The sequence below is a fragment of the Symphalangus syndactylus genome, chromosome 24 (genome assembly GCF_028878055.3).
Source record: "Symphalangus syndactylus isolate Jambi chromosome 24, NHGRI_mSymSyn1-v2.1_pri, whole genome shotgun sequence".
Taxonomy (NCBI): domain Eukaryota; kingdom Metazoa; phylum Chordata; class Mammalia; order Primates; family Hylobatidae; genus Symphalangus; species Symphalangus syndactylus.
In genome coordinates this window covers 20817816-20840732 of record NC_072446.2, presented here as the reverse complement: position 1 = coordinate 20840732, position 22917 = coordinate 20817816, and the positions used below count along the sequence as shown (strand labels likewise).

General features: G+C 46.5%; 1 protein-coding gene across 1 annotated transcript in view; it reads right to left on the bottom strand.

Annotated features, from left to right (window-relative positions):
* ATP9A (ATPase phospholipid transporting 9A (putative)) overlaps positions 1–22917 on the bottom strand; it is a 174123-nt gene that overhangs the window by 114643 nt on the left and 36563 nt on the right. The window contains exons 2-4 of the mRNA XM_055266582.2: positions 17895–18039; positions 13900–14013; positions 1041–1149 (exon numbers count right to left, since the gene is read on the bottom strand). Coding sequence (XP_055122557.2) covers positions 1041–1149; positions 13900–14013; positions 17895–18039 — 368 coding nt within the window. The remainder of the gene's footprint in view (positions 1–1040; positions 1150–13899; positions 14014–17894; positions 18040–22917) is intronic.

Below are 22917 nucleotides of genomic sequence, written 5' to 3'. Positions count from 1 at the left end.
GGCGTGATCTTGGCTCGCTGCAGCCTCTGCCTCCCAGGTTCAAGTGAGTCTCCTGCCTCAGCCTCCGGAGCAGCTGGGATTACAGATGTATGCAACCATGTCCGGCTAATTTTTGTATTTGTAGTAGAGACAGGGTTTCCACCATGTTGGCCAGGCTGGTCTTTTTTTTTTTTTTGAGATGGAGTCTCACTCTGTCGCTCAGGCTGGAGTGCAGTGGCACGGTCTCAGCTCACTGCAACCTCTGCCTCCCAGGTTCACGCCATTCTCCTGCCTCAGCCTCCCAAGTAGCTGGGACTATAGGCGCCCGCCACCATGCCCAGCTAATTTTTTTTGTATTTTTAGTAGAGACAGGGTTTCACCATGTTAGCCAGGATGGTCTCGATTTCTGGACCTTGTGATCTGCCCACCTCGGCCTCCCAAAATGCTGGGATTACAGGCGTGAGCCACTGTACTGGGCCAAAATTTCAATTTTTTGTTTTTGAGCCCAAAACATACAACACAACTGGTCATTTATTTTTGGATCAGACTCCATGCTCTCCAGGCCTCAATTTCCAGGATTTATAAAATGACTTCAAAGAAATCTTCATGGATGCAGTTATTTACCTAAATCAGTTGCCCTTCTAAAAACTAAAGTAGCAACAGTTTAATCACTGCCGAAAGAGTATCTTTGAAAACGGTTTGCAGCCTCCCATGTGAACAGCAGGGGCGCCCTCCTTCCCTCTTCAGCCAGGCGGCAGAAAGGGAAAGGGATTAGCCAGCCGGGATGCCAGCACACAAAATGTAATTCCAGATTGATGACACATAAGTTATTTGACAAGACCAACACCAAGAGGCCTGTGGATGCTGCCAGGGCCCGGTGGGACCCCGTCAACCTGTCATCCAGGGCAGATGGAGGCCTCCCTGGTGCTGGAGTAACCAAGCGACTGTTCCGCCACGTGGCATTCCCACACCCGCGGCCCGGGCCTTGAACTCTTCTCCCCTGACTGTCAGCGGCCCATGATTGAGCTGCAACCCTGTGGCCCAGGAGCCAGAAGGCTGACCTCGTGCTGTGAGCCGGCTGTAGACCTGGGAGTTGACTTCCTTGTCCCGCACATAGCATCGGATCTCCTCCACCGCCTCACGGATGACAGTGACGGCCAGCACGAAGCCCTGCAGAGACAGACGACAGTGAGTCTTGCTTAAGGCAGTGAGCCCTGCTGCAACCAACCATCCCCTCCTGGTGCCAGGGGCAGAAAAGGCGAGAGGCCACTTGGGAGGGCAGGGGGGCACGACCTGTGAGTTATTCCAAATGCACACGCTGCTGCAAGCCCCCCTGTCTGAATCTGTCTTAGGGAACACGCACTCCCAAACACAACCTGAAGAAACACTACCCTAGACAAACACTCGCTGCCACACACGCACAAGGACGTCCATATTCACCATCTCAGGGTGAGGGTGACACACACAGGAACACTCAAACTGTCCCTCCACAAGCAAGCGATGGTGACCGCTAACACTGTCTCTCACCCGCCATGTGCTGGGCACTATTGGAAGTGCACTTCATCCTCGCAACAACCCTGAGATGTGCTCCTATAACTGAGATCCCCATGCAGATGAGGAAACTGAGGCGCAGATGAGGAAACTGAGGCACAGAGAGGCTGAGTAATCTTGCCCAAAGACATAAAGCTACTAAGTGATAAATGGGAACTGAAATGTAGGAAATCTTAATCTTTACTGCCGCTGTATCTAGAGAAACTTAGGTTGATGGAGCCAGTAAAAGGGACCACCAGGGAACAGTTAAAAAGAATAAGAAACATGCATTGCATTCACAGAGCCAAGTGGAAAAAATCAATGTTTCAGGACATAACACTGCAACCCCATTCATATAAATAGCAACAAAGATTCTATACAATTAAATGTTTTCCAATTTCCTTAACTACAGGTTAGATTTCTCTGCCGGGAAGGAGACTAGAATCAGGATAGGGAGGGGACTGAAAGGAGCTTCAGCCTATCTGTAATGTTTTCAGCTTTTTGTTTTGTTTGTTGGAGTCTCACTCTGTCACCAGGCTGGAGTGCAGTGGCTCGATCTCAGCTCACTGCATCCTCCAGCTCCCGGGTTCAAGCGATTCTCCTGCCTCAGCCTCTCGAGTAGCTGGGACTATAGGCGTGCACCACCACGCCCAGCTAATTTTTGTCTTTTTAGTAGAGATGGGGTTTCACCATATTGGCCAGGATGGTCTCGATCTCTTGACCTCGTGATCCACCCGCCTCGGCCTCCCAAAGTGCTGGGATTACAGGGGTTTTTTGTTTGTTTTGAGATAGAGTCTCGCTCTGTCACCCAGGCTGGAGTACAGTAGCATGACCTTGGCTCACTGCAATCTCCACCTCCCGGGCTCAAGAGATCCTCCTGCCTCAGCCTCCGGAGTAGCTGGGACCACAGGCGTGTGCGACCATGCCTGGCTAGTTTTTGTATTTTTGGTAGAGATGGTTTGTTGTTGTTGTTGTTGTTGTTGTTGTTATTGTTGCTGTTGTTACAGAGTCTCACTCTGTCGCCCAGGATGGAGTGCAGTGGTGCCATCTCGGCTCACTGCAACCTCCGCCTCCTGGGCTCAAGCAATTCTCTTGCCTCAGCCTCCCCAGTAGCTGGTATTACAGGTACCCACCACCATGCCCAGCTAATTTTTGTATTTTTACTAGAGACAGGGTTTCACCATGTTGGCCAGGCTGGTCTCGAACTCCTGACCTCAGGTGATCCACCTGCCTCGGCCTCCCAAAGTGCTGGGATTACAGGTGTGAGCCACCATGCCCAGCAGAGATGGGTTTTTGCCATGTTGCCCAGGCTGGTCTTAAACTCCTGAGCTCACGCAATTCACCCACCTCAGCCTCTCAAAATGCTGGGATTACAGGCATGGGCCACCGCGCCCCCGCTGTTTTAAGTTTTTATAAGGAAACTCTATTAAAGTATTAAGTTTTTATAAGGGAACTCTATTAAAGTATTAAAGTAGAAACTAATAAAAATTTAAAACTTCCCCAACTTTCCTCTGAGTTGGGAACCCCAACTCATAAAATCTGGTTGGGTGGAGGGAGTCACCCATAGCAGAATCTACTTCCAATCTAGATTTTTTTCCTCTTGTAATCAGTAAAGCCAAAATCAGTCATTCATTTTACTTATGTGCTTACAGTCATTCATTTTCCTTGTCATTCCTCCCCCATCCCCTTTTAAAGCTTGCCAGGACAGTTATTTTTTAAATACAGTCAGCATAACCACCCAAGGGTTAGCAGTTGTGGTTCTTGGAGAATTTCACTTTCATACTGTTTACCCTGTAAAATATATTAACTTCGATTCAAAGGACTTTAAATCTCTTATGTAAATCTATCCAGAGATGTGCTGCTTTGTGAAACTCCTCCCAACGCCCATACATCTTTACAATCAAAGGATTACTCCTGTTTCCAATCAGATGTAAAGTACACACTGCAGCCAAAAGAAACTGGTACATTTCAGAATCAAAGCATAACCAGACCACATAGGGAGTGAGAGAAAACCTGTTCTCCGAGGAGCACGGACCCGGTGTGCAGGGCTGCCCCCTCCACCATGCTATTTTGTTGTTCTGTGCCAAGACCCAAGTTGTTGTTGTTGTTTGTTTTTTCAAATGTTCCAGTTTCAACGTTTCTCTGTGTGGGCCTGGCTAAATCCCATTGATGTTCATGGAAAGTGTATGCTCATACAAAGACAGGAGCCACTTACTAACCTCCCTGCTGCAAATAAATACCACCTCCTAAATTATCATGTCTCCCACCACATACACACACACAGTTCTCATTAATCCTAGGGGCCACGCCATGCCTTAGCATTTTTATTAGAGACAGGGTTTCACCATGTTGGCCAGGCTGGTGAAACTGCTTTACAAAGAGATGCAAATGTAGTCCAGAAATAAATTCCAACCATCCAATTTAGGAGGTCCTTAATATCCATTCACAGATATTTAGAAAGAAGCTTTAATGGGCAGGGGAAGGGGGGCTGTTGAAGGAGGCAGCTGTCGGAGCTGGTGAAGAATCATAGGCAGTGACAACTCATAGACAAGCAACTCTGAAAGTGCAAGCCTCTTTTGTCAAGTTGTGCCTCAAAAATAAATTTACTAAAGCAAAGCTAATCTATGGGAGATAGAAATCAGAAAAGCAGTTGCCTGGTGTGCTGGGGGCGGGTGGGGTGATAGGAACAGGCACTGGGGAACTTCCTGGGGTGATGGAAATGTTCCATATCTTGATTGAGGTGGTATTTATGTGGGGGCTGACAAATGTCAAAACTCAATGAATTGAAAACTGAAGATCTGTGTATTTTATGGTATACAGATTATATCTCAATAACAAAAATACCCTACATTTATTTGGTCATCATATGATGTTATAGATTATTTCTGCTCTCCTGAGTTACTTCTTCCCTAACATATTAGTACCAAGAAAAAAATTATTAAAAGCTAAAACATGGCTGGGTGTGGTGGCTCACACCTATAATCCCAGCATTTGGGAAGGCTGAGGTGAGAAGATTGCTTGAGCCCAGGAGTTCGAGACCAGCCTGGGCAACATGGGGAGACCCCATCTTTACAAAAATTACAAAAAGAATTAGCCAGTTTCTACAAAAGAAAATAGAAACCTGAAACTGAAAAAAAAAAAAAAAAATTAGCCAGGCATGGTGGCTCGTGCTGTGGTCCAGCTACTCAGGAGGCTGAGGCAGGAGGATTGTCTGAGCCCAGGAGGCAGAGGTTGTTGCAGTGAGCAGAGATCGAGCTACTACACTCCAGCCTGGGCAACAGAATGAGACCCTGTCTCGGGGGAGAAAAATTAAAACTTAATCTGAACAATGAAAAACATGTCATTAGTGGCAGAATTCAAAAATTAAAATCAGAATGTTTCCTGAGAATTCTATGCAGCCACATGAAGCATTTTTACTTGGAGTAATTCATTTAAACCTCCCAACAAACCAAGGCAGCAGAAAGGATCATTCCTTTTTACAGATGACAAAACTGAGGCTCAGAAAAGTAGCCTTGGTTCAAATTACACGACTTCTTAGAGTGCAATTAAGAGCTAAACCCGGTTAGCCGTCGTGGCTCACACCTGTAATCCCAGTACTTCAGGAGGCCGAGGTGGGTGGATCACCTGAGGTCAGGAGTTCGAGATCAGCCTAGCCAACATGGTGAAACCCCCGTCTCTATTAAAAATACAAAAATTAGCCAGGTGCGGTGGGCACCTGTAATCCCAGCTCCTCGGGAGGCTGAGGCAGGAGAATCGCTTGAACCTGAAAGGCGGAAGTTACAGTGAGCTGAGATCTCACCACTGCACTCCAGCCTGGGCGACAGAGCAAGACTCTGTCTCAAAAAAAAAAAAAAAAAAAAAGAGCTAAACCCAAACCCCTTGGCTCCACAGCCCTCATTCAGAACCGCTGCACTTAAGAGCTGGGTTTGAAATGAGGCAACTTTCAGAGTGGTTAGAAGTCAAAATGTCTTCTAGCCAAGAACTGAAAATTGACCCTCTACATAAAAATCTATTAGGGAAATCAGCGATGGTCACCTAGAAGTAGATGCTGTCTCATTTGTTTTTCACCCGAAAACCTTTTTTCTCTAGTTCTTGGAAAGAGAAGCAAAAATACAAGACAAATATCCCTCAACTTAGCCATCACAGGAAAAGCTGACTAAAAAGGGCCTACAACGTGGAGACCGACTGCTAGAGGCGCCAAAACCTAGAAACAAGCTATTAACCTGCCTGGCTTCTATCTTAAGCTATAGTCAAAGGGAAAACAGGCCAGTCAGGAGACAGCAGAGGTGGGGGGTAGGGGCAGAGAAGGCCTCAGTGGAAATAAATTTTTAAAAATTTATTGGGAGGCCGGGGAAGGCAGATCACAAGGTCAGGAGTTCGAGACCTGGCCAACATGGTGAAACCCCGTATCTACTAAAAATGCAAAACTTAGCCAGGCATGGTGGCGCATGCCTGTAATCCCAGCTACTTGGGGGGCTGAGGCAGGAGAATCACTTGAACCCGGGAGGTGGAGGCTGCAGTGAGCCGAGATCATGCCATTGCACTCCAGCCTGGGTGACAGAGCGAGACTCCATCTCAAAAAAAAAAAAAGAAGAAAAGGAAAAATGTATGCCAAACATGGCTAAGGTCTCCTCCTAACATGCATGCCAATTATAGTGTAAATGAGGCTGCAGGGCTGCTCATGTCTGTACCCCCAGGAGCTGCTCACATGTGGAATTCTACTGCAGCTGGAGCAATGGATAAGGGGAGGCGGCAGAGACCAGACTGCACATCATGCTTGAGATACAAAAGGCAGGGAGACGGAGAGAGACACATGGCTGCCTTCGAGGACACCTTGGAATCCCAAATCTATAAAACATGCATCTGCAGAATATATATGGTTTAATGGATGTTACAGTGTACATAAAATACATGCATAAGTAAGAAGGCACTGGAAGGAAACACATCAGAATCATAAATGGGATATTTTAGGGTAGTAGCTACACAGGTGATTTTCATGTGTGTGGGGTTTTTTTTTGTTTTGGTGCTTTAAATATTTCTCCAATATCATGCGATCTTTTCTATTTGAAAAAAGAACAGTGAAGAGGAGCAGCTTTGGAGGGGTGGGGGGCAGAGAGAATGGCAGGATCTGGCTTTTAAGATAATTCAATAGATGTGGCTTGAGTTGAGCGCTCACACCTGTAATCTCAGCACTTTGGGACGCCAAGGTGGGCAGATCACATGAGGCCAGGAGTTCGAGACCAGCATGGCCAACATGGTGAAACCTCGTCTCTAAAACTACAAAAATTAGCCAGGTGTGGTGGCGCACATCTGTAATCCCAGCTACTCGGGAGGCAGAGGCAGGAGAATCACTTGAGCCTGGGAAGCAGAGGTTGCAGTGAGCCGAGATTGCGCCACTGCACTCCAGCCTGGGCAACAGAGCAAGACTCCATCTCAAAAAAAAAAAAAAAAAAGAGGCCGGGCGCAGTAGCTCATGCCTGTAATCCCAGCACTTTAGGAGGCCGAGGCAGGTGGATCACGAGGTCAGGAGTTCGAGACCAGCCTGACCAACATGGTGAAACCCCATCTCTACAAAAACTACAAAAATTAGCCGGGCTTAGTGGCGCACACCTGTAATTCCAGCTACTCAGGAGGCTGAGGCAGGAGAATCACCTGAACCCGGGAGTCAGAGGTTGCAGTGAGCTGAGATTGCACCACTGCACTCCAGTCTGGGCGACAGAGTGAGACTCTGTCTCAAAAAAAAAAAAAAAAGAGAGAGAGAGATGTGGCTTGAGAGATGGGGTCTGGAGCATTCCTTGCTGGGGGCCAGGGAGGGGCCTCCTGAGCCCAGAAGCACAGGAGTGAGGTAATATGAAAGTCCCTCACCTTCAACAAGAGCAGAGAGGACAAGGGACAGCCTGAACATACAGACCATGAGGAAAAGGAATGGGTCCAATTCACATACTGCTTTAAATTGTTTTTAATGAGTTGTTGATATTTAAAAATCAAGAGAAAAATACACTAAAAATTTTTTAAAATGATTCAGAACTATGTGTATCTTGTTTTTTTCCTAAAAAGAAGAAACATGGGCCAGGCGCAGTGGCTCACGCCTGTAATCCCAACACTTTGGGAGGCCGAGGTGGGCAGATCAAGAGGTCAAGAGATCGAGACCATACTGGCCAACATGGTGAAACCCCGTCTCTACTAAAAATATAAAAATTAGCTGGGCGTGGTGGCACACACCTGTAGTCCCAGCTACTTGGGAGGCTGAGGCAGGAGAATCGCTCGAACCTGGGAGGCAGAGGTTGCAGTGAGCCAAGATCGCACCACTGCACTCCAGCCCGGCAACAGATCAAGATTCTATCTCAAAAAAAAAAAAAAAAGAAGAAGAAGAAGAAACAGGCTGGGCATAGTGGCTCACGCCTATAATCCCAATACTTTGGAAGGCCAAGGCGAGAGGATCACTTAAGGTCAGGAGTTTGAGACCAGCCTGGCCAAAAATAGTGAAACCCCCATCTCTACTAAAAATACAAAAATTAACTGGGAGTGATGGCACACGTCTGTAATCCCAGCTACTCAGGAGACTGAGGTAGGAGAATCACTTGAACCCAAGAGGCAGAGGTTGTGGTGAGCCCAGATCATGCCACTGCACTCCAGCCTGAGTGACAGTGAGTGAGACTCTCAATGAATCAATCAATAAAAAGAAAGTTGTAAGAATTTTTATTCATTGTACTTGTTTGTTCATAAAGCAACTCTGGAGGGAAGGACAAGAAATGAAAGTATTTGGGAAGCAAAACTAGATGGAAGTAGATTCTTCAAAAGGGACATTTGTATATTTCTTGAGTCATGTGAATGTACTACCTTTCAAATAACCACACTTTAAAAAGATAATAAAAGGCAATATGATAAATGATATTTTATATACATTGTAGACAAACTTTGTTAAAGTAACTTATGGTTTGATTTTTATATAAGTATATAGTAAACAGTTATGAAACTAAAAAACTGAAATGAAGTTAGAGTATTTCATATAAAACGACAGAGTTTGTAACTCTTGGGTCTGGCAACTCCTGCTCCCTGTTTGTACCTGACTGGGCAGAGTAGCCGACAGGAGCTTCTCATTCTCTCAGGGCTTTATTGCACCAGCCCAGTTTATAAGGTAAATCCAACAGTTTCCTAGGCCTAGCGCAGTGGCTCACACCTGTCATCCCAGCACTTTGGGAGGTCAAGGTGGGCAGATCACTTGAGGTCAGGAGTTCGAGAGCAGCGTGGCCACCATGGTGAAACCTCATCTCTACTAAAAATAAAAAATTAGCCGGGCGTGGTAGTGGGTGCCTGTAATCCCAGTTACTCAGGGGGCTGAGGCATGAGAATCGCTTGAACCCGGGAGGTGACGGCTACAGTGAGCCGATGTCGCGCCACTGCACTCCAATCTAGGCGACAGAGCGAGACTCTGTCGCACGAAAAGCAAAAACAAAAACAGTTTCCTGATGATCACAATATCAGTGCTTAAAGGCGCAGGCACCACCTGGCACTTGGTTAAGCATGCCACCTGACACAGGCAGGAATGTCTGTTATCAGAGGGGGAGGGATGCTTGGATGAAGGGCCTCTCTAGCTCTCAGGATGCTACTTCACCCCAAAATGACTCGGAGCAGAAAAGAACTATTCTCGTCATTCCAGAAGCACCTGCATTGCTTGTGTGGAAGAAATGACCTCCCTTCCTCTTCTCAGGGCAAGAGCTGTTGGTCACTTGTCTGATGACATGGCACGTACGGCGTATGCACACCCACTCCCTGGTCCCTGAGCATCTGGCTTCCTCCGCTCCACAAGCACCTCTACACCAAATCCTTATCATCCCTCACCTGCTGCCAACAGCAAAAAGGTTTACTGTTTTTGTTTCTTTAAGGACAGCCTAAATCTTTTTCATGTTTACAACTTTCTCTTAGTCAAAAAAATTTTATAAGTTGGGCGTGTCGGCTCACATCTGTAATCGTAGCACCTTGGAAGGCCAAGGTAGGTGGATTCCTGAGCCCAGGAGTTGGAGATGAGTCTGTGCCACATAATGAGATCCCATCTCTACATAAAACTTTAAAATTAGCCAAGAGCATCATTCTTCACAGAATTAGAAAAAACAATTCTTGGGCCAGGCGCGGTGGCTCATGCCTGTAATCCCAGCACTTTGGGAGGCCAAGGTGGGTGGATCACAAGGTCAGGAGATCGAGAGCATCCTGGCTAACACAGGTGAAACCCCATCTCTACTAAAAATACAAAAAAATTAGCCAGGCATGGTGGCAAGCACCTGTAGTCCCAGCTACTCGGGAGGCTGAGGCAGGAGAATGGCATGAACCTGGGAGGTGGAGCTTATAGTGAGCCAAGATCACATCACTGCACTCCAGCCTGGGTGACAGAGCGAGACTCCATCTCAAAAAAAAAAAAAAGAAAAGAAAAAAAAGATGGCCGGGCGCAGTGGCTCACACTTGTAATCCGAGCACTTTGGGAGGCCGAGGTGGGCGGATCACGAGGTCAGGAGATCGAGACCACGGTGAAACCCCATCTCTACTAAAAATACAAAAAATTAGCTGGGCGTAGTGGCGGTCACCTGTAGTCCCAGATACTCGGAGAGGCTGAGGCAGGAGAATGGCGTGAACCCGGGAGGCGGAGCTTGCAGTGAGACGAGATTGCGCCACTGCACTCCAGCCTGGGCGACAGAGCAAGACTCCGTCTCAAAAACAAGAAAAAAAAGAAAAAACAATTCTAAAATTCATATGGAACCATGGAACCAAAAAAGAGCCTGCATAGTGAAAGCAAGACTAAGCAAAAAGAACAAATCTAGAGGTATCACATTACCTGATTTCAAACTATCCTATAAGGCCATAGTCACCAAAACAGCATGGTACTGGCATCAAAACAGCATGGTACTGGCATAAAAACAGGCACATAGACCAATGGAACAGAACAGAGAACCCAGAAATAAACCCAAATACTTATAGCCGACTGCTCTTCAACAAAACAAACAAAAACATAAAGTGGGGGAAAGACCCCCTTTTCTACAAATGGTGCTGGGATAACTGGCTAGCCACATGTAGGAGAATGAAATTGGATCCTCATCTCTCATCTTATACAAAAAATCAACTCAAGATGGATTAAGGACTTAAATCTAAGTACTGAAACTATAAAAATTCTAGAAGATAACATTGGAAAAACCCTCCTAGACATTGGCTTAGGCAAGGATTTCATGACCAAGAACCCAAAAGCAAATGCAATAAAAACAAAGATAAATAGTTGAGAATTAACTAAACTAAAGAGCTTTTACACGGCAAGAGGAACAGTCAGCAGAGTAAACAGACAACCCACAGAGTGGGAGAAAATCTTCACAATCTATACATCTGACAAAGGACTAACATCCACAATCTACAAAGAACTCAAAGAAATGAGTAAGAAAAAAACAAACAATCCCATCAAAAAGTGGACTAAGGACATGAATAGACAATTCTCAAAAGAAGATATACAAATGGCCAGCAAACATATGAAAAAATGCTCAACATCACTAATGATCAGGGAAATGCAAATCAAAACAACAACGCGGTACCACCTTACTCCTGCAAGAATGGCCATAATCTAAAAATCAAAAAACAGTAGATGTTGGCATGGATGCAGCGAACAGGGAACACTTCTACACTGCTGGTGGGAATGTAAATACAACCACTATGGAAAACAGTGTGGAGATTCCTTAAAGAACTAAAAGTAGAAGTACCATTGATCCAGCAATCCCACTACTGGGTTCTAACCAGAGGAAAAGAAGTCATTACACAAAAAAGATACTTACACACACAGGTTTATAGTGGCACAATTCACAATTGCAAAATCGTGGAACCAACCCAAGTAGCTGGGATTACAGGTGTCCGCCACCATGCCCAGCTAATTTTTTGTATTTTTAGTAGAGATTGATGCCCATCAATCGACGAGTGGATAAACTGTGGTATACATATTCAATGGACTACTCCTCACCCATAAAAAGGAATGAATTAACAGCATTTGCAGTGACCTGGATGAGACTGGAGACGATTATTCGAAGTGAAGTAACTCAGGAATGGAAAACCAAACATTATATGTTTTCACTAATATGTGGGAGCTAAGCTATGAGGACACAAAGGCATAAGAATGATGCAATGGATTTTGGGGACATGGGGGAAAGAGTGGGCAGGGAGGCAAGGGATAAAACACAACAAATAGGGTGCAGTATATACTCCTCGGGTGATGAGTGCGCCAAAATCTCACAAATCACCAAGGAACTTACTCATGTAACAACATACCACCTGTACCCCAATAACCTATAGGAAAAAAATGAATTAAAAAAAAAATTATCCAGGCATGGTGGCATGCGCCTGTAGTTCCAGCCACACAGGGGGCTGAGGCAGTTGGATTCCTTTAGCACAGGAATTCAAGGCTGCAGTGAACTATGACTGCACACTGCACTACAGCCTGGGCAAAAGCAAATTCTTTTTTTTTTTTTTTTTTTGAGACAGAGTCTTGTTCTGTTGACCACGCTGGAGTACAGTGGCGCTCACTGCCACCTCCGCCTCTCGGATTCAAGCGATTCTTCTGCCTCAGCCTCCTGAGTAGCTGGGACTACCGGTGCATGCCACCACGCCCAGCTAATTTTTGTATTTTTAATAGAGATGGGGTTTCAACATGTTGGCCAGGATGCTCTTGATCTCTTGACCTCTTGATCCACTCATCTCAACCTCTCAAAGTGCTGGAATTACAGGTGTGAGCCACCGCGCCCGGCCTAAAAGCAAATTCTTTAATTAAAAATAAAAATAGAGCCAGGTGTGGTGTCTCACACCTATAATCCCAGCACTTTGGGAGGCCGAGGTGGGCGGATCACGAGGTCAGGAGATCGAGACCACGGTGAAACCCCGTCTCTACTAAAAATACAAAAAATTAGCCGGGCATGGTGGCGGGTGCCTGTAGTCCCAGCTACTCGGAGAGGCTGAGGCAGGAGAATGGTGTGACCCCGGGAGGCGGAGCTTGCAGTGAGCCGAGATCGCACCACTGCACTCCAGCCTGGGTGACAGAGCGAAACTCTGTCTCAAAAAAAAAAAAAAAAAAAAATACTAAATGTATCTGGGATACCCCATCTGTCCTACGACCTTATTCTGTTACCTTCAGAGCACTTTTCACAATTTGTAACAATTTCGTTTATTGGTTTATCGTCTGTTCCCTCTGAATGTCAGCCCCGTAGGGCAGAAATATTTGTCTACTCTGTTCATTGCTGCACCCCCAGAACCCAGCACAGGGCCTGGCACACAGCAGGTGCTCAACCACCACCTGCCAAATCAACAGAGAAAGAAAAAGAGGCGAGGGAAGGAATAGAGGGGCTACTCGGTTCTGCTACACATCACATGCACAAAAGCACAGATTCTGCTACTTTTCCAGCCCCTCACACTCAAATACTCTACATTGGATAAAAAGAAAATGTGATCTCACAAAACAATTCAAATACAAGGTGAGCATCCCTGATGCAGAATGCTTGGGAGCCGAAGTGTTTGAGATTGCAGATGTTTTCGGACTGGGGGACACCTGCGACATCCTTACCAGTTGAGCATCTCGAATCCGAAAATCTGAAATCCAAAATGCTCCAGTGAGCATTTCCTTTGAGTCCCATGTTAGTGCTCAACAAGTTTTAGATTTCAGATTTATTTATTTGGAATTTTTTGTTTGTTTTTGTTTTTGTTTTGAGACAGGTCTCTCCGTCACCCAGGCTGGAGTGCAGATGTCAACTTACTGCAACCTCTGCCTCTCAGGTTCAAGCGATTCTCCTGCCTCTCAGCCTCCCAAGTAGTTGGGACTACAGGCGTGTGCCACCACACCCCGCTAATTTTTATATTTTTAGTAGAGATGGTTTTCACCATGTTGCCCAGGCTCGTCTCAAACTCCTGGCCTCAGGCAATCCTCCCACCTCGTCCTCCCAAAGTGCTAGAACTACAGGCATAAGCCACTGTGCCTGGCCAGATTTTAAAGCATTTGAGATTTTGGATTTGGGATGCTCAACCTGTAATATAATCCATGAGGACGGGGAATTTGTCTTTCTCATTTGCCACTGTGTTCCCAGAGTCTAGACTTGTGCCATATACAATAAACATACAATAAATCCTTGTTGAGATAATACAAGACCCAACAGCTAAATGAATAAATGAATGGCGCAAGCTTTGCTATAGTTTGATCCAGGTGGTATATGAAATGGACCTTCAACATTAAAATCTCAGAGACTCCCAATGTGTTGGCCTAAAGGCATCCTTTCCCTTACAAGGCCACCATCCCATTCCAGATGCCTGAGTGAGAGAAACAAAGAACTTTCTGTTTCCAAACCTCTAAGGTTACTGAACAAACAATGCCGATTAACTTACCAGGGGAACCCAGTAGGTATAGAGTGCACCAAGTCTCATTTCGGGAACAAACTGAGAGCAGGCAAGAAGTAAGAAATAGAGGTTGAAAAAGTATTTGAACTGGTTGAACAGCACCTGGAGTGGAGGGAGACAACAGAGAAAGACACTCAGGGCTTGTCTGATGAGATCTGGAACATTTGGTAGGAAATGAACAACATTTAAAAACATTCCTGCAGCCAGGCGTGGTGGTTCATGCCTATAATCCCAGAACTTTGGGAGGCCGAGGCGGGCGGATCACCTGAGGTCAGGAGTTCGAGACCAGCCTGACCAACATGGCGAAACCCTGTCACTACTAAAAATACAAAAATTAGCCAGGCGTGGTGGCAGGCACCTATAATCCCAGCTACTTAGGAGGCTGAGGCAGGAGAATTGCTTGAACCCAGGAGGAGGAAGTTGTGGTGAGCCAAGATCGCACCATTGCACTCCAGCCTGGGCAACAAGAGCGAAACTCTGTCTCAAAAAAAAAAAAAAACTCCTGCTTTAGAATACAATTTACACAATACCTTTCACACAGTTTAAACACTTCCATATGTTGTTTAGAAAAACATACATGGGTAATAAAAGTATCATTTGTAAAAGAAAGAGTATATAATGATATACATGGAAATTGTAAACACCAAATTAAGAAGAGTAGTTACTTCCTGGGGAAGGGGTAAAATCTAACATGGAGGGGCACACAGGGGCATCAACTATGTTACGTGTGTTTCGGGGTTTGGTTTGGTTTTTTGAGACTAGGTCTCGCTCTGTCACCCAGGCTGGAGTCCAGTGGCGTGATCGTAGCTCAATGCAGCCTCGAACTCCTGGGCTCAGGCAATCCTCCTGTCACAGCCTCCCAAGTAGCTGAAACCACAAGCATGCACCACCATGCCCAGCTAAATTTTTTGCTATTTGTAGAGACAGGGTCTCCCTATGTTGCCCAGGCTGGTCTTGAACTCCTGGGCTCAAGCGATCCTCCCACTTTAGCCTCCCAAAGTGTTGGGATTACAGACCTGAGCCACTGTGTCCAGACTGTGTTTTTTGTTTTTTTTTTTTTTGAGACAGAGTCTTGCTCTGTTGTTTAGGAGGAGGTTTTTGTGGAAAATGCTTATGCTATAAGGTTGAGTGCAAAAAGAAAGATAAAAAGTTATGTCCAGCCAGGCGCAGAGGCTCACACCCGTAATCCCAGCACTTTGGGAGGCCGAGGCAGGCGGATCACGAGGTCAGGAGATCAAGACCATCCTGCCCAACAAGGTGAAACCCGATCTCTACAAAAATACAAAAAATTAGCCAGGCACCTGTAGGCTACTCAGGAGGCTGAAGCAAGAGAATCGCTTGAACACAAGAGGCAGACATTGCAGTGAGCTGAGATCGCGCCACTACACTCCAGCCTGGGTGACATAGCAAAACTCCATCTCGAAAAAAAAAAGTTATGTCCACAACATGTCCAGACGCGGTGGTACACGCCTGTAATCCTAGCACTTTGGGAGGCCGAGGTGGGCAGATTGCTTGAGCTCAGGAGTTCAAGACCAGCCATGGCAACATGGTAAAACCCCATCGCTACAAAAAATACAAATATTAGCCAAGAGTGGTGGCATGCACCTGTAGTCCCAGCTACTCAACAGGCTGAAGTAGGAGGATCAATTGTGCCCAGGAGGCGGAGATAGTAGTGAGCCGAGATCACGTCACTGCACTCCCACCTGGGTGACAGTGAATCCCCCATCTCAAAAAATAAAAAGTGAAACCCCATCTCAAAAAATAAAATAAAATAAAAAATAATTTTTAAAAAGTTACATGGCCACGCGCAGTGGCTCACGCCTGTAATCCCAACACTTTGGGAAGCCAAGGCGGATGGATCACAAGGTCAGGAGTTCAAGACCAGACTGACCAACATGGTGAAACCCCGTATCTACTAAAAAATAAAAAACGTAGCCAGATGTGGTGGCACGTGCCTGTAATCTCAGCTACTCAGGAGGCTGAGGCAGGAGAATCGCTTAAACCTGGGAGGTGGAGGTTGCAGTGAGCCGAGATCACGCCATTGTGCACCAGCCTGGGCAACTGAGGGAGACTCTGTCTCAAAAAAATAAATGTTATATCCACAATATGACCTCAACTCCATAAAATAACACAGTCAAATCCTCCCCTGGGGAGCAGCTGGGTGCTAGTGTGGTTCTGACCACTGGCATGCACCCGAGAGTCAGACTGAGACCACATGACTAGTTTGGGCCAATAGGTAATGAATGGAAGTACTGTGTCTCCTTGAAGCTAAGGCAGCTAAGAGCCATTGGTGCCTCTTGCACCACCCTGGTGACTTTGGTGACCACATATTCCAGGTGGCATAGCCAGGAAATGGAGGAGCGTGGCCCAGTCTGCATCAGACTTTCCATGAATGAGAATAAACCTATTCCTCACTTAAGGTACTGAGAGTTGGGGGGAGTTGAGGAAACTGGCAATGAATATAGTCAAAATCACCCTTAAAAACATTCATGGCTGGGGGCGTTGGCTCATGCCTATAATCCCAGCACTTTGGGAGGCCAAGGTGGGTGGATCACCTGAGGTCAGGAGTTTGAGACCAGCCTGGCCAACATGGTGAAACCCCATCTCTACTAAAAATACAAAAAATTAGCCGGGCGTGGTGGTGGGTGCCTGTGATCCCAGCTACTTGGGAGGCTGAGGCAGGAGAATTGCTTGAACCCGGGAGGCAGAGGTTGCAGTGAGCCAAGATGGCTCACGTGCTCCAGCCTGGGCGACAGAGCGAGACTCCATCCCAAAAAAAAAAAAATTCAAATTGCTGTTTGGGAGGCTGAGAGAGGAGCATGGCCTGTGCCCAGGAGTCTGAGGCTGCAATAAGCTCTGATCATGCCACTGCACTCCAGCCCAGGCAAGAGAGTGAGATCTGGTCTCTAAAAAAAATTCCAATTGACCTTGAACTCGACTATATAATAGATTTGTGCCTCTGTACTATCACTCAATATCTAACACTGCCATTATGTTCCTTTCTGCATTGGAGCTGATTGCTACTGCTGCTTCTCAAAGTCAACTGGTGTGTGTTTGGAGGCTGTGCTGGATAAAAATAGATATTTAATTTATGTGCATATTGGGGGAAAGGTTTGCTGAGTACACGTCCACAGATTTGTGTAAGTTAATGTGGAAGTGTTATGCCACCAGAAACATTTATTATTAGCAAAAATATTAATGAAAATTCTCTCTATAGATGGTAAGATTAAAATGCATCTTTATTTTTTCTCCTCTAAGCTATTATCTCCCAACTTGCCAATATTGACTACATGTGTCATGATGGGGGGAAATTTAAGCACTGCTGACATTCTTTTCTGCTGTTTTGGTCATAATGCTAGGTCCCCAGAATGTCTTTTTCATTCTTAGGCTTAGCACACCAAATACATGTGACGTTACTCTAACTGAGCAGGTAGGGTCACATAGCCTTGCAGACAGAAGGCTGGTGCCCCCTCCACCCCACCCCACCTCCACCCCACCACTACCCAGTGCTGAACCCAGGGAAGATGAACAACCAGGGACTAAGGTGGCACAGAAAAGTCACCGACATCTGCCACAGGGAACTCAGTCTTTTAAGACTGTACCGGCGGGCAAGGTGGCTCACATCTGTAATCCCAGCACTTTGGGAAGCTGAAGTGGGCGGATCACCTGATATCAGGAATTCAAGACCAGCCTGGCCAACATGGTGAAACCCTATCTCTACTAAAAATACAAAAATTAGCCAGGCGTGGTGGCACATGCCTATAATCCCAGCTACTCGGGAGGCTGAGGCAGGAGAATCGCTTGAACTCAGGAGGCGGAGGTTGCAGTGAGCCAAGATTGCGCCACTGCACTCCAGCCTGGGCAACAGAGTGAGACCCTGTCTAAAAAATAACATGACATGACACAACATGACATAACATCTGTACCAATGCATGCATTTGTGATGCAAAAAAGGAAAGAACACGGTCCCTGCCTGCACGTACCCCAGGAAGAAAGGTGAAGAAATTGTACTTCTGATTGTTGATGACATTTCGAGGATACCTCTGGTCTCTCTTCTCGGGGTGCCCCAGCCAGACAGTGCGGGGCCTGGCCTCCCCTCCACCGCAGCATCTCAGCCACTCGCAGCACCTGTGGGAAGGAAAGACCCACGCATCAAGGCCATGCCCACGCATCGAGGCTGTGCTCATGTCTGCCCACTCTTCACAGAATGCTTTTCTCTACAGCATCTTCTCTGGCTCAGGACCACAGCCATATTTGAGGCTTCATCTTTCAGTGAAACAAGAAAACAGAGCAGAAGCTCCCATGAAGCTGTGGTCCAAACAAAAGATGCTTCGTCCCGGCCAGGCGCAGTGGCTCACGCCTGTAATCCCAGCACTTTGGGAGGCCGAGGTGGGTGGATCGCAAGGTCAAGAGATCGAGACCATCCTGGCTGGCATGGTGAAATCCCATCTGTACTAAAAACACAAAATTAGCCGGGCATGGTGGCACGCGCCTGTAATCCCAGCTACTCAGGAGGCTGAGGGAGGAGAATTGCTTGAGACTGAGAGGTGGAGGTCGCAGTGAGCCAAGATCGCACCACTGCACTCCAGCCTGGCAAAAGAGTGAGACTTCGTCTCAAAAAATAAATAAATAAGTAAATAAAAAGATGCTTTGTCCCCAATCCCAAATTATTTACAGTCATGCATTGTTAAGCGACAGGGATATGCTCTAAGAAATGCATTAGGCCGTTTCGGCACTGTGGGAACATTCTAGAGTGACTTACACAACCTGGATGCTATCACCTGCTATGCACTAGGCTGGATGGTACAGCCTATTATTCCTCAGCTACAAACCTGCACAGCATGAGACTGTACTGAATAAGACAGGCAGTGGTAGCACAACGGTAAGTACTTGTGTCTCTAAACATATCTACATATAGAAAAAATACAGAAAAAATACAGTATTCTAATCTAATGGGGCCACTGTTATATATGTGGTCTGTGGTTGGTTGATATGTCATTATGTGGCACAGACTGTGTTCCAAAAACTAGGATTTGGCCAGCCATGATGGTTTATGCCTGTAATCCCAACACTTTGGGAGGCCAAGGCGGGAGGATCATTTGGGGCCAGGAGTTTGACACCAGCCTGGGCAACAAAGTGAGACTCTCATCTCTGATAAAAATTAATTTTTTTAGCCAGGCACAGTGGCTCATGCCTGTAATCCCAGCACTTTGGGAGGCCGAGGCAGGTGGATCATGAGGTCAGGAGTTCGAGATCAGCCTCATCTCGATGGCGAAATCCCGTCTCTGCTGCAAATACAAAAATTAGCTGGGCATGGTGGCAGGCGCCTATAATCCCAGCTACTCAGGAGGCTGAGGCAGGAGAATCACTTGAACCCAGTAGGCGGAGGTTGCAGTGAGCTATTGCCACTGCACTCCAGCCTGGGCGACAGAGCGAGACTCTGTCTCAAATAAATAAATAAATAAATAAAATAATAATTTTTTAAAGGTAGGCTTTATTTTAGAATAAAAGGATTTAAGAAAATAAATATATCACAATAAGTACTATTATTACATCTATGCGTCATAGATAAGAGAGAAGCTTGGGCCAGGCGAGGTGGCTCACGCCTGTAATCCCAGCACTTTGGGAGGCCGAGGCAGGCGGAGTACCTGAGGCCAGGAGTTCAAGACCAGCCTGGCCAACATGGTGAAACCCCGTCTCTACTAGAATTACAAAAATTAGCCGGGTGTGGTGGCAGACGCCTATAATCCCAGCTACCTGGGAGGCTGAGGCAGGAGAACAGCTTGAACCTGGGAGGCGGAGGTTGCAGTGAGCCAAGATCATGCCACTGCACTCCAGCCTGGGTGACAGAGGGAGACTCCATCTCCAAAAAAAAAAAAAAGAGAAGCTTGGAACAGCTAAAGCACCCAAGTTTGCAGAGACGTAAGAAATAGCTGGGTCTGGCCTTGAACTGTGTCAGCCTTATTCCAAAGCCTAGTGTCTTTTCCCCACCCCATGCTGTCACAGCTGCTGGTTCCACCAAGATTGCTATATAAAGGAAAAGGGGGAGCGGGGGAATCTCCTCTCCACCCCCAGCTTTCCTTTTCAGCAACACATTAGAGGAGCAAGCCACAAAGATGATGTCTCAGAGCTTGATATAACCTGGAGAGAAGCCAGCACACCAGCTGTCGGCAGAACGACCCCAAGGGCGCCCCCAACATGGTTTTCCCAACAGGGCAGCTCATTGGTGCCAACATCAGCACCCCACTCCCAGGTCACCCTCCCACGAGGCAAAGGAACACCAAGGAATCTGGGCTGCTCTGGCAAAACGAGGTGCTCTGAGGACCCCAAAAAGGGCAGCTTGTCCTTCAGGAGAGCTTTATTAAATAAGGCATTCTGAGAAGTGCAAGTTCCCAAAAAACTGCAACAAAAACATCCCTCGCTGGACCGCTCACCTCACTGCCCCAGCACTCAAAGGCTGAGGCAAGGTCCCAGCCCTGCCAGCCCCCTGGGATGTCGCCAGCTGAGGTGAAACCAACAACTCACATATTACTCATCCACCACAGACCTTCCTTCTTCCCACAGAGCAGGTCCTGGTGGGTGCTGGGGTACAGAGCTAAGAAAACACAGCCTCTGTCCATCAGGACCTTAAAGATGAGCGAGCCAGCAGGCTGCCTGCTCAGATGCTCAAAATTTCCATGATGAAACATAATGCTCTTTCTTAAAAATAGCATCCTCATTCCAGTAAGCCAGCATTCACGGTGGAGTGTGGCTCTGCTAAGGTTTCACTTCTAGTAACTCATTCTTTTTGGCCCCTTTCTAAGTTGTCCAAAAGCCAGAGACACACACAGAAGCCTCAAGGAGTCCAACCACTCTCCCCACTCCTGTTCCCAAGTGCAAATCGCCCATGCTGGCCATCAGTGGACACTCACTGAATACATTTTGAATGAATAGAGGAAGCAAAGAGGGAGGGGGAGAGGAAAGGGATGGGAGAAAAAGGGGGAGGGGGAGAGGAGGGAAGGAAGATTCATTTGACAGAAAGCACATCACTGTATTTGCAGGAACCTTACTGGATGGTGAAGACTGACTCCTCTATGAGCCAGTAATTCTCTCCTTATCCTATAATAATCTAGTAATGACTGTTTTCATAGTTGTACAGTTCTAATGAAAGATGAAAAATGAATTTAAGAGAATCACAAACTGTCAGGTTGACTGTTTACACAAAATTTTTGTTCTGTTTTGTTTTAGCAGAAGTTTCCACACATCAAGCATCCAGTTACAGTTATGCTATTTATTAATTACTTAGCCTATCACCTTTGTGCATATGCACAAAGTACAGTCACTCACTGCACTGTGGGAGCAAGAGATTGAAAACAAATCTAACCATTTGTTTCAGTCCCTTCCTGCTACTATAACAAAATACCTTAGACTATGTGATTTACAAACAAGGAAATGTATTGCCCATAGTTCTGGAGGCTGCAAAGTCCAAGGTGGAGACACCAGTAGATTCAGTATCTGGTGAGGCCCATTCCTCATGCCTTTTTTTTTTTTTTTTTTTCCAGACAGAGTCTGATTCTGTCGCCCAGGCTGGAGAGCAGTGGCGCTATCTCCACTCACTGCAACCTCCGCCTACTGGGTTCAAGCCATTCTCCTGCCTTAGCCTCCTGAGTAGCTGGGATTACAGGCATGCGCCACCATGCCCGGCTAATTTTTGTATTTTTAAGTAGACACAGGGTTTCACCATGTTGGTCAGACTGGTCTTGAACTCCTGACCTCGTGATCCGCCTGCCTTGGCCTCCCAAAGTGCTGAGATTACAGGCGTGAGCCACCGCACCTGGCCTTTTTTTTTTTTTTTAATTTTTTTTTTTAATTAAAAAATCACTCTATTACCCAGGCAGGAGTACAGTGGTACAATCACAGCTCACTGCAGCCTCAAACTCCTGGGCTGAAGCAATCCTCTTACCTTAGCCTCCCAAGTATATGGGACTAAAGGCATGTGCCACCATGCCTGGCTAATTTTTTAATATTTTGTAGAGTCAGGGTCTCGCTATGGTGTCCAGGGTGGTCTCAAACACCTGGCCTCAAGCCGTCCTCCCACCTTTACCTCCCAAAGTGCTGGGGTTACAAGTTGTGCCACCATGCCTGGCCCCTCATGTCATTTTTTTTTCTTGAGATGGGGTCTCACTCTGTTGCCCATGATGGAGTGTAGTGGCATGATCTCAGCTTGTTGCAGCCTCAACCTTCCAAGCTCAACCAATCCTCCCACCTCTCAGCCTCCCAAGTAGCTGGGACTATAGGCATGCACAATCACACCTGGCTAATTTTTGTTTTTTTTTTTTTTTTTTTTTGCAGAGACGGGGTTTCACCATGTAGCCCAGGCTGGTCTCAAATTCCTGGGCTCAAGTGATCTGCCCACCTCATCTTCCAAAGTGTTGGGATTACAGGTGTGAGCCACTGTACTCAGCCCCTCCTGCCTCTTTTATAAGGAATTCATGAGGATTCTGCCTTCGTGACCCAATCACCTCCTAAATGCCCCACTTTATACAACTATCACACTTAGGGGGAAGGGATACATTCAGACCATAACACTATTCATCAAAAGAAGACTGGTTAAATAAACAGGGATAAGCCATCAATGAAATTCCTAACCCCCTCTAAAGCATAAGGTCCTCTTCCGGTTCCAGCCACTTCGGGAGCTGCGGGTTCCGGTGCAGGCATGTCCAAGTTCACATACAACCACACACAACCAGTCCCGAAAATGGAACAGAAATGGCATCAAGAAATCCCAGTCCACGTGTATCCCATTTTTGGTTTTTTTTAGAAGAAATTAAAAAAAAAAAGAAAAAGAAATCCCAGTCACAAAGATACGACTTTCTTAAGTGGGTGAACCCCAAGTTCCTGAGGAACAAGAAGTGCATGAAGAAGATGCAGGCCAACACCACCAAGGCCATGAGTGCACACGCTGAGGCTATCAAGACCCTTGTAACGTCCAGTGAGGTTGAGCCCAAGATCTCAAAGGGTATTGGC